This window comes from Schistosoma mansoni, chromosome 2 (genome assembly GCF_000237925.1).
Source record: "Schistosoma mansoni strain Puerto Rico chromosome 2, complete genome".
In the NCBI taxonomy this organism is placed as follows: domain Eukaryota; kingdom Metazoa; phylum Platyhelminthes; class Trematoda; order Strigeidida; family Schistosomatidae; genus Schistosoma; species Schistosoma mansoni.
Window position 1 is genome coordinate 4333474 of NC_031496.1, and position 12096 is coordinate 4345569.

The 12096-nt window shown below is 38.5% G+C and overlaps 1 protein-coding gene and 1 non-coding gene across 2 annotated transcripts in view; both read right to left on the minus strand.

The window, feature by feature from the left end:
* The window catches only part of Smp_180580 (putative meiosis-specific nuclear structural protein 1), a gene marked incomplete at both ends in the record, with an annotated part of 14210 nt that extends 10271 nt beyond the window's left edge, over window positions 1–3939 (minus strand). Inside the window, 3 exons of the mRNA XM_018795397.1 lie at window positions 3415–3540; window positions 3575–3673; window positions 3865–3939. Of these exons, the coding sequence (XP_018649714.1) occupies window positions 3415–3540; window positions 3575–3673; window positions 3865–3939 (300 nt within the window). The remainder of the gene's footprint in view (window positions 1–3414; window positions 3541–3574; window positions 3674–3864) is intronic.
* Window positions 681–752, minus strand: Smp_tRNA_00790_Pseudo_TTG.1.1. Its single transcript has one exon. It is a non-coding gene (tRNA).
* Window positions 3940–12096: the final 8157 nt, after the last annotated feature.

Genomic DNA, 12096 nt, shown 5'->3' on the forward strand with positions numbered 1-12096 from the left:
ATTCCCTATTATGGGACTCCTCAGCAGTTCGCATCCACTGCTTCCAGGTTTTCCATGGTGGTCTAGCTTCAATTGACTCATGATTTCAACTATGAAAAATAGATAAAATAAAAATTCGATATCTAACAACTTTCATCTCTATGATTTGTACAGAATTTTATCCTCATTCGTTAACGTTTAGTAGTTGAACAACCATTGAATACTGTATAAGTTCTATTCATGGTTTCTAAATCAGATTGGTATTATCTGGCTCATTAAGTGATAATCATAACTAAATAATTTATCCAATCTTAAATAACTTAAGTCATCTCGACGTTATCAACCATACATTGATCTTATGTGAAATCACAGAATAATCAAGGAACACAAATTGCGTAACGACATATATGTACAAGATAGATAACTGTCAGGAGAAGATTTTTGAAAGTGTCATTTACAGTAATAAATGTATTTTTAAATTCACTTAGTATTGTTTTGTTTGAATCTTTCCATTGATGCTTAGGACTGCAACTGGTCACTCTCTAATTGGCACATGTACATACTGTGCGTATTGCCTCGATATAGCCTAAATTCACAAGCATGGTAAGCAAAGATGTATAGTGGCTAGCAGTGGAATCCAGGACGCGCGATTCGTTCTATTTGGGACTCATCAGCTGGATGTACCTGCATCTCAGAGTTGATGTCCACTCTGGGACTCGAACCCAGTACCTTTCACTTCAAACGCCATCGCGTTATCCACTCGGCCACTGAGTCATTTCGATCATTTGTTTACTCTGAAGAAGTGACTTACATTAATTCACGAAACATCAGAAATACAATCTTTCTACTTATTGGGATATAACAAAAATATACTTATTATTAACTCTCTACTCTGTTCAATTTATTTGAAAGTGTCAAGTCGAACCTTTGTATTGATACCTATACCATTTAAAGAATATGAAAGTCGAGTGATTTGATCATTGTTAACGTGAAAAAATATCATCATAATTGTTATATCGTGTGATATACGCGCCCTGTTATATATGAACATTATAAGACCGCCATTTGGAGAGCAGTGAATTATCGATCAGAACAATGATACACAAAAGCTGTATGAGCAGTCTAGAGTACTTGTCGGTCCTGCTTTCTACCTAACCCAGCCAGTTAAGTCCAGAACATCAATAACAGCCTCTGCAATATAAATCATTGTATTTCAAACATACTGGGTTTATATGCCGAAAAAACTGACCACATCGTACCATAAAATAGAAAATAACATTTGCACAAGATATAGCCAAATGTAGCTGTGAGTGTGGGAGGCGGTAATTAATAGACTGGGGATAACTCAGGAATGGTAAATGGTATAATAATAGTCTATAGGTCAAAATAAAGCTTATAATAAGAAGGACACGAACATGAATATTTTAGTTACTTAACAATTATACAATAAGAAATATACATATAATATTGGTCCATATATAGTTCTCAAAAGTCACCATTCATAATTCTCCACGGGATATACCAATAATAACAAAAACCAGAAACTGATAAATGATGGTAATAGTGCGCCACAGACTTATTATCGATTCATCACCTCTGAGTACCGTTTCAGTTTTGGAACAGGAAGGTAGATCAATTATCTGTGTTTTACGCAAACTTATTGTTACTGAACAAGGCTATTAGCTGTGTTTTAGGCTGTTAAGCGACCTCATAAATATTTATTTGGAAATAAATTCATTATTGCTACTGATCATGAAGCCTTAAAGTTCATTTATCATTTTGGAAAATCGTTAGCACGTTTCTCGTCTGATGTGGTTCAACAATGTAGTTTTGCATAAATCCCTATAACTATAAGGTTCGGTACAGAAGTACCAAACAAATTTAACATGCCGACTACGTTTCTGGATAATCATTACAATAAAAAATGTCATAAGTCTTAATTTTATCGTCCAAAGTGGACTCCATGACCAGTATCGTCTGAGGTTCGGTAGAGAATTCATGCAGGTTATTGTGGTCTATTTCTCGGCAAATACTATACACTCGTAGTTATTGATTTTTTACCCAAATGACCTGAAGTTTTTATCATAATTTCATCAAATTCTGACTTCACAATTCAAGCGTTAAGAAACGTCTTTAGTCGCGAGGTGGTTTCTATGGTATTAGTGCACGATGATGGCCTTCATTTTGCAGAAGACGCAGTCATTACATATTGGATGGTACAGGGTGCATACAACTTTTCACTGCTCGTAAGCGCCTTTGTTCTCATATTCAGGCAGACGATTTCGTCAGGACATTGAAAGCTGCTATTAGTTTCATTGCTGCCTCGACATTTCAAGAACTGGAGAGGGAAACTGACACATTGCTACTTCCATATAGAAATGCTAAACATTCTGTAACGAAAGATACTTCATCATAGGTATTAGAAGGAAGAATTCTTCGTTCTAATATGAAGTGTTTAGAGTGTACAGAAGTTATATATTATCTTGGGAATGATCTTCGACCAGCCACAGGGATTGTGGTGAAGAATGTTGAGAAATCTATGGTTCTAATCTTAGACACAACTAACATGTTGATCAAATACAATTCCAAGAACCCTTTGAGTTTGTTCCACTTTTGATTGTTAATTCCAATACTAATAAGCACATTTTAGATTATACAGAGTCTACATCCAATACACAGTCAGAAAGACACATGGTGATTTGCATTTAAGCTATGGAGGATGTAGTATTTATATAAACTAATGATTCTTTTGCACCTGATGTGTGTCTAATTTGGAATTCTAAATACAATGCTTTCATTTGCGCTCATCTAGTTCTGCTTGTTGTAAATTGCACTATTTTGAGAATTCCTAGTTAATACAATAATTCGAATACTTCAAATTATCGTGGAAGCATCCTCATACGTATTTTCACGAGAAGGATATGATTCTCACTGAAAATAATAAAAGCCAATGAATTTTATCTAAATATATGGACACAAATTGTTCTCCATATATTTTGCTTAAATAAATGCATCGCTTAAATTGCTTCAGTTAAAATTATATCAAAAAGAAAAAGAAAATGGTCAGTTCAGGAAGCAATAACGTTTTAAATGACAAAATTTTACTTTTAACTGTTCTTCATGACCTAAATATTTCAATAGATTATACAGCTAGTTTAACCTTTTGATGCTTAGTTGTTTCGTATACTTTAGCTTGTGCAAAGAAATGAACTATTAGATATCAGGCCTTTAAAAATGAACTGAATTTCGGGAAACTTTACATGTATGGGTCCTCGAAAACCCAAAAGGTAAAATTATTTTGTTAATCAAAAAGCCATCAACAGAAACTAAACCTTAGACTTATTTAGTCAACAAAATACCTTGTAGTTGAGCTAAAGAGGCTGCATAAAAGTGTGTGGAAGTTTACTTACCCCACAAAAATACATTTTGACTTACTTTATTGTGTTCATTTAGTTGGTCATTCCAGTGATCAACAATATCATTTTGGTCGGCTGCACGTAACATATCCCTGACATCCGGGTTGTTTTTCTTGAAATGTTCCATCAAGAGGGTTTCAGCCATCTAGATAATATTGTATTTCTAAAATATAGATAACCTTTGCTTTTTCTGAATCACGTTCTTCCTTTAGTGCAGTGGACCGAATTAGCATAGCTGACTTGGATTTAGAATATTCACTGTATGCTTTTAATAGATTCTAAACAGCTCAGTTAGGGAATCAACGGCTTTACGCATTCATTTTCTGCATCATTTTCCAGCAGCTGAAGCAGCTTTTTTCTTCTAGCTTGCAAACTTTTCTGTGAATGATCGCTGTTCTTTCCGAAAAAATCCTGTGAACTTATTAAAAGTAAATTCTCAGAGAGTTCAATTTACCTATATATTTTGTACTTGTTCGACGACCACTGTTTTTCTTTCTCGGTTCTCACAGTTGAGTTGTTTAAGTAGTCCGAATACTTTTTCCATTGCGCTAACTTCTCAAATTCAATATCATTCTTTTTTATAACCATATCTTGATATTTCATACTTTTTGAGAGGTCTAAACTGTCAACTGTACAGAACCGAATATCTCTAATGTAAATAAAGATTTCAATAGCGCACGTAATTGAAGGTTGCAGAATTTAGTTTCACTTTCAGTCTAGTAAGGATAGGAGGTTAGGTGGTCTGTAATAATTCTGTCACGGCATATATCTTAGTTGATCCAACTCTCTTTTGAAAGAGTCGGCAGATAGAGTTTCAATTACATGTTATTGTAATGAATTCCACTCGGTAATGATTCAATTAGTAAGTCGATAGTCAGCTGACAATTGATTTGTTCTGAGTTGATGAACATTTTTAGTGTGTCATCACAAATTCTCTATATCGGCAGACAGAAGACTGGTGGCATATCAGATGCAAATTTATCACTAAGTATTTTGAGAACTGTGACCCCTCTGGTTTAGTTTAGCCAGTCGAACATCATATGGGAATTGTGCTATTCCGGGAATCATCTTGACTGCGGTTCTCTGAACATTTCTCAACAACTCACTGTCTCTGTTTAGAAAGGGAATAGCCGACTGTATACAGTACTCGAGTTTAGGTCGAACGAATACTGTATACAAAGTCAAAACGGTTCGGTATCGACATGACTGAAGGCCCAATGTATTGACCATAGAGTCCTAAAACCTTTGGCAGCCACACCAAGTCAGTAGTTTTTAAGTCTTCGATAACGATGACTACTAAGTCATTGTGTTTCTGAACAATAGGCAGCTCACTGATATTCACCGTGTATGTATCAGCATCTTGATGACCAGTATGCATTACAACCAACCTAGAATCATTTATTGGCAACCGCAAAATTTTCGACCACTCAGATAATTTCTTCAGGTCATTTTGAGGCTCTAAACTATAACGTTTACTTTTTATCTCCATATCTTTGCATCATAAGCATATAACAAAACCGACTATGATAGAGACCTACAAAGATCATATACACATGGAAGGAACAACGCTGGCCCCAAAACTGTAACCTGGGGCACTCCACCATGCACAGTTTCTCAGCTGGACAACTACACATTCACCCACACATTTTGTTGACACCCAACTTGGAATTTCTTTATCCACTGTAATAGATCGTCTCCAATCACAATATCTTTTAATTTATATAACAACCTGTTGTGAGGAACTTTGTCAAAAACCTTACTAAAGTTAATGTAGGCCACATTTACAGGCAACTTGATATTTAGGAGTGAACCAATTTTCACTGACCAGTATTAGGTTAGTGAGACATGAATATCCTGTTCTAAATCCATGATGATGTTCAGAAAACATCCGGTTCTCGTCTAGATACGTAAACAAATCCTTCAAATTATTTTTTTTAAAACTTCAAAAACCATGCTGGCTAAACTCGAAGATCGATGGTTCTCAGGTTTGTGTCTCATACCTGTCCCATACCTGGGAAGGTAGATATCCAACAATTGACGCGGAGAAAAGCCCAACGATGGAGAAGGCGGGAAGAATGGATTCAATTGATTCAAATTCATCGAATGGCATGGCCCTGCCTTTCGGGCGTGGTCATTATTGTGTAGCCTTTACCCATTATTCCTATTAAATATATTGTTCCATTTCCAGACTGAATGTGTTGTCCATCATGTTGTATCTGGAACTTAGATTTCTTAGTCTATCGCACAATACTTGAGCACTCGAACGCTGGAACCCTCCCAAGTCACAAATCAAAAGACAGAAAACAAGTAGAAGGAATGTTATTTCAAACAGTGTCGATTATGGTACAAAATTATAAGGTATTTATAGTTTTTAGTAGAAACAAAAATCATCATTATAGTTATCCAATCCGTAGACAGGTTGTTATCAGCATTGTCCAACAGGGAAGCTTCACGTGGCAATTGTGGAATATTCTTCCGAAAGCTGATTGGATGGAACATGTCGGGCTCCTTCTGGGCTTCTTAGAGCCCCCTCGACTTCACCTGTGGACCATCCTCACACATCATATATTAGTGATTGTTACGATGCGATGAGTCAGTGTAGACAATGTTGTGATCGATCTTAAAGATCGATCAGGTACATCATAACGAACCCACAATTTTAGGATCAGGTCTATTTTTAGGGCAGCACCGATAACGAAGTAAACCAAGATTCTACAGCACCTTCAAATTGTTGTTGTGATAACATTCTCTCGTGCTGTTTATAAGGACAGCGATGTCTCTCATCACTGGGTTAAATTTACATTTCTGATCGTCTATTGCAAATCAAGATCATTATTTTCAGTTAAGCTGAATTAATTTCAGGCAAAGTAATGCCAAAAGCATCGTTTGTTTCACGTATTTTTTCACTTGTGCTTCTGTTGTGTATGGTAGTTAGCTTTCGCTGTGCTTTTGAACGTAGCAGTTCACGGTTTCACTCATTCACGGCCACCACTTTTTGCCCGCGTGTTTTTGTGTCTGGTTTGTTGGAAGAATTTTGATTGATGACTAAACAGTTCAACAGAAGTAATCTTCAACACCCCAGTTGTTTTAGTGTTTAGTACTATCTCAGGCCCACATGGGTTGTTCTAGGTACCGGTAAGAACAATTTATTCGTTCGTCCTGAGTCACATTTTGACCTTATCAGTTGTTCGCTTATTAATCTTGATTGTTTTTACATGAGCGTATGTGTGTGTATTGCTTACCCCATTCATCATACGTCTCTAGCCTATTTTTATCCAGCTCAAATTATTAAGTCAAACTTGGTGAAATTGACTTAACTCCCTCACCTCGTCTGTCTGAGTAAGCGAGTGCTTGAGAAAAATTCATTCAATCCAACCCGTGTTTAACTTCTCACAATCGTTATCTCACAAGCGGTTTTTGCCTAGAAATGTACTGAGTTAAATCGCAGAATTATTTTTATGACATTTTCATCCATTATTTTCATTTGGAGTCACATTAAACTGCTGATAACCCTTGGAAAATAGCATTCAGTGAGATGAATGCAAACGATGGTATCATGACGTTTGCACGAATCTTACTTACTCCTGTGGCTTTCAAAACGTTCGGTAAAATTGGACGCATGCGGTTGTGTCAGAAACGCCGTAGGGACGCAAAGAGCTTCCTATCCGAAGCCAGTCTAGCAGTGAAAGCTTCTAGAAGGCTTATTAGCAAACAAACAATTCACACCCTGTTGGTAGACAAATCCATCTAACGCCCTCCCAAATAGACTCAGAACTCATCAATTTGTATGGACCAAAAGATGAAGAACTTACTTTAAAGAGGTCTGTCGGAAATGGAAACTTTATAAAAAGGGTTTGTTCTGTCCCTCATCCTCTAAACGGCGGAGAGCAGGAAGCGCCTAGAAAGCCTTATCGTAACGTCAGGTTTAATTATGCCTGAAAAAGCAGCGACCTGACTACCGAAGTCATCGACAACAATTAAGAATCTTGCAGTGCGTGTAACGTGACTAAGGTTGCCTTTTTTGTGAAAGCTGATGATTGGGTAGAAGTAAATAAATAAGATACAACCTTATGTCTTTGGATGAAAGCAAGCCTCCCGAACAGTACTGGAGCAATCAGGGGCTGGTCTACCAAGCCGAATATGATCATCACGGAAATTGGATTGACGCAGTTTGTAAGCAGTACGGAAGTCGATTGTGAAGTTTCCACATTATTAAGAGCCAACAGATCTCAGAACCATAAGGGGGGATGATTAGCTATACTCATCAAAAATACTACCTCCTTTACCGTTATCGATAACATATCCCTTGGAAGTAGAACCTTCAGATTGCTTGATTAGAGCTTAAAATCCAAACAACAAGACCTGTAAGTCGTTTTGGTCTATAGCAGTTAAACTGTGAAGTGAATGGGGTTTTGCTAGGTGGTTAAAACACTGGATCTTCAAGTGGTTCATGTTTTAACTTTGAACATTTTAATGGCCTTCTTGTATACTGGAGGGGTTTGATAACTGAGTCATCTAAAAAGTGTTGACTCTGTGTTCACATATACCCTGGAGCAACATGTGAGAGGCAACTAGGTACGTATTGGGATCGGAATCATCCTCACCATATCTCATATTGACCCATATTGAGGATGATGTCATGAACCTTGACTTTGTGTCTTTCAAAAGTAAGAGTGCCCATAAAGTTCTAGTTTTTGATTTCAAAATCGTCGTCAACAACGATGAATCAGCCGAAGCTAGACCACACTTCTGAAAGGTAAATATGTAAGTATTCACAAACTAAGCATTCTCAGTAAGTTGTAAAGTGTAACCACAATCCTCTTTCAAAAATACTTGGGAGGTATGCAGATTTTTCATAGAAGCTAATCAGCCGCACTACCTTCGGACTACACCGAGTGGTTCGAAAAACTCTCCACCGTGATGCAGTAAGCAGGTTCTCTCCCTTCTCCGTAGGAGAAAAGATTATATATAGAGCTTAGATTACTAATACACCGCATATAACCTGAGCTCTCGAACACTAGGACCCCACAGTCACAAATCCGAAGACAGAAGAAGATTGCAGAACTGCTTGTTGTGTAAGAATCAAAATGTAGATATTAGCGTTTATTACATCAAAATTATAATTCAGCCAGTCCACGAACAGGTATATTATGCTACTGGCCAATAGTAACATGCCACGTTGCTATACTAGAAAGCTTTATTACGCTCTGATCGGATGGAATTCTTCAACCCCTCTTGAGCCTCTGGAGGCTCCGTCGTAGTTCTCGGAAGCTGTGCCATACAAAAAGATGTTGGGAAGATTTAGGTCACTACTAACTGATGAAACAGAAACCCAATATCCGCCACCTCGAAATATTCGAACCTCAAAGCTTCGCAAGTCAAGAAGATTGAGTGAAGAAAAGCTTTTTAAGGAGTGCATAGAATACATACGTAAACCAAAAGGTTAAGATGAGAGAGATCTCATCATTATTGAGAAACGGTAGTATATCATTGATGAGAGACGGTTATATTAAAGTCAACATGTCCTCAAATTACTTAAGCACTGTATGTATCGTACAGATACCCTACCATGCTCACTCTCAACACTGTGATCATTGAGGAACTGGATGTTTTTGATCTGCTCAACGAGTTTGACAATAACAAATTTATAAGACCTAATGAAACGCATTCTAGATTACCAAATTATCTTGCAAACTTCACCGCAAATCCACTAAGTATATGCAAACTGGGATAGATTACTAAAAATCTGGAGGAATGCAATAATAAGTCGAGACAGTTATGAGACACAAACCTGAGAACCATCGATCTTCGAGTTTAACCAGCGTGGTTTTTGAAGTTTTAAAAAAAATAATTTGAAGGATTTGTTTACGTATCTAGACGAGAACCGGATGTTTTCTGAACATCATCATGGATTTAGAACAGGATATTCATGTCTCACTAACCTAATACTGGTCAGTGAAAATTGGTGCACTCCTAAATATCACTTACTTACTTACTTACTTACGCCTGTTACCCCTCGTCGAGGAGCATAGGCCGCAAACCAGCATTCTCCATCCAACTCTGTCATGAGCCTTCCTTTCCAGTTCTTTCCAGTTGCTATTCAGCCTTTTCATATCGGCTTCTATTTCCCGGCGTAGTGAGTTCTTTGGCCTTCCTCTTTTCCGCTTCCCTTCCGGATTCCAAGTTAGGGATTGAGTCGTGATGCACATTGGTGATTTCCTTAATGTATGTCCGATCCACTTCCAACGTCTTTTCCTAATTTCCTCTTCAGCTGGAAGCTGGTTTGTCCTCTCCCATAAAACGCTGTTGCTGATAGTATCCGGCCAATGAATGTTGAGTATTTTGCGTAGACAACTGTTTATTAATACTTGTACCTTCCTGATGATGGCCGTAGTAGTTCTCCACGTTTCAGCTCCATACAGTAGAACTGTCTTGACGTTCGTATCAAAGATTCTGACCTTGAAATTGGTTGAGAGTTGTTTTGAGTTCCATATGTTCTTCAATTGTAAAAATGCTCCCCTTGCTTTGCCAATCCTCACCGTTACATCTGCACCTGATTCTCCTTGTTTATCAACGATGCTCCCCAGGTACTTGAATGTTTCCACCTCTTCCAGAGTTTCGCCATCAAGTGTGATTGGGTTGATGTTCTCCGTGTTGCATTTGAGAATCTTGCTTTTTCCTTTGTGAATGTGGAGGCCTATCGACGCAGAGGCTGCTGCTACATTTGCTGTCTTCATCTGCATTTGTTCGTGTGTATGAGAGAGGAGGGCTAGGTCATCTGCGAAGTCTAAATCATCTAATTGATTCTGAGAAGTCCATTGTATTCCGTATTTCCCCTCAGATGTCAAATTCTTCATAATCCAGTCAATCACTAGAAGGAAGAGGAATGGGGAGAGTTGACAGCCTTGTCTGACTCCGGTCCTTACTGGAAATGCATCTGTCAGCTGTCCTCCATGCACCACTTTGCACTGTAGTCCATCGTATGACTTCTGGATAATGTTGACAATCTTTTCAGGAACTCCATAGTGTCGAAGAAGTTTCCATAATGTTCTCCTATCCACGCTGTCAAACGCCTTCTCATGGTCAATGAAGTTGATGTATAGTGATGAGTTCCACTCAACTGATTGTTAAACGATGATCCGTAGTGTCGCAATCTGGTCTGTGCACGACCGATCCTTAAGGAATCCAGCCTGATGATCCCTATGTTGGGCAGCTACTGCGTCTTTCATCCGATTCAGCAGCACTCTGTTGAAAACTTTTCCTGGTACTGATAACAAACTGATACCTCTGTAATTCTCACATTTGCTCAGATCTCCTTTCTTTGGTATCTTGATGAGATATCCTTCTTTCCAGTCCATTGGCACTTGTTCCTCTTCCCAAATCTTCTTGAATAGAAGGTGAAGCATGTTTGCAGTTATTTCAATGTCTGACTTCAGTGCTTCTGCTGGTATATTGTCAGGTCCTGCCGCCTTCCCACTTTTGATTTGTCTGATGGCCATCTTGACTTCTTCGATCGTTGGTGGAGTGACATCTATTGGAAGGTCAGTGTGGGCTGCCTCGATGTTCGGTGGATTCAATGGGGCTGGTCTATTCAGCAGTTCCTCGAAGTATTCTGCCCATCTTTTCCTCTGTTCTTGAATCTCAGTGATTGTCTTTCCTTCTTTGTCCTTGACTGGTCTCTCTGGTTTGCTATGTCTCCCTGCCAATTTCTTCGTTGTATCATATAGTTGTTTCATATTCCCTTCTCTTGCAGCTTTTTCCGCCGTCGTTGCTAGTTCTCCCATGTGTTTCTGCTTGTCGGCTTTAATGCTTTTCTTCACTTCCCTGTTAGCTTCTGCGTAGTCTGCTTGTGCTTTGACTTTCTCTGCTCGTGTTCGGCTGTTGTTAATTGCTAGTTTCTTGTTCTTCCTTTGTTGAATTTTGTCCAGGGTTCCCATAGAGACCCATTCCTTGTGATGATGCTTCTTAGGACCAAGAACCTCCCGACACGTTGAAGTTAGTGCTTCTTTTATCCCTTTCCAGTTTTCCTCCAAAGTAGTTTCTTGTTCATTCAGTAGATCCTGTAGAGCTTGAAACCTGTTGTTGAGAGTTATCTTGAATTAGTTGAGCTTGTCAGTATCTCGAAGGAAGGCTGTATTGAACCTTCGTAGTGCTGTTTGTCCAGTTGTCCAGTGTTTCTTTAGCTTCAGTCTCATCTTGGCCACAACCAGGTGGTGATCTGAAGCTATGTCAGCTCCTCTCCGGGTTCTCACATCTTCCATTGATCTTCAGAATTTTTTGTTGATACAGATGTGATCTATCTGGTTCTCTGTGGTTTGGTCCGGTGAGATCCATGTAGCTTTGTGTATGCGTTTGTATGGGAATGTTGTGCCGCCTATAACCAATTTGTTGAATGCACATAGGTTTGCAAGCCTCTTCCCATTTTCATTTCTCTCTGCTAATCCATGTCGTCCAATTACATCTTCATATCCTGTGTTGTCCACTCCAACTTTAGCATTTAGATCTCCCATCAGGATGGTGAGGTCCTTTCGTGAGCACTTTGCTATAATTGATTGAAGCCTTTCATAGAACTGGTCTTTATCATCGTCGTTGCTATCATTGGTGGGTGCATAACATTGGATAACGTTCATTGTGATCCCTTGCTTCTTTGTTCTGAATGATGCTTTGATTATCCTGGGTCCATGAGATTCCCATCCTACAA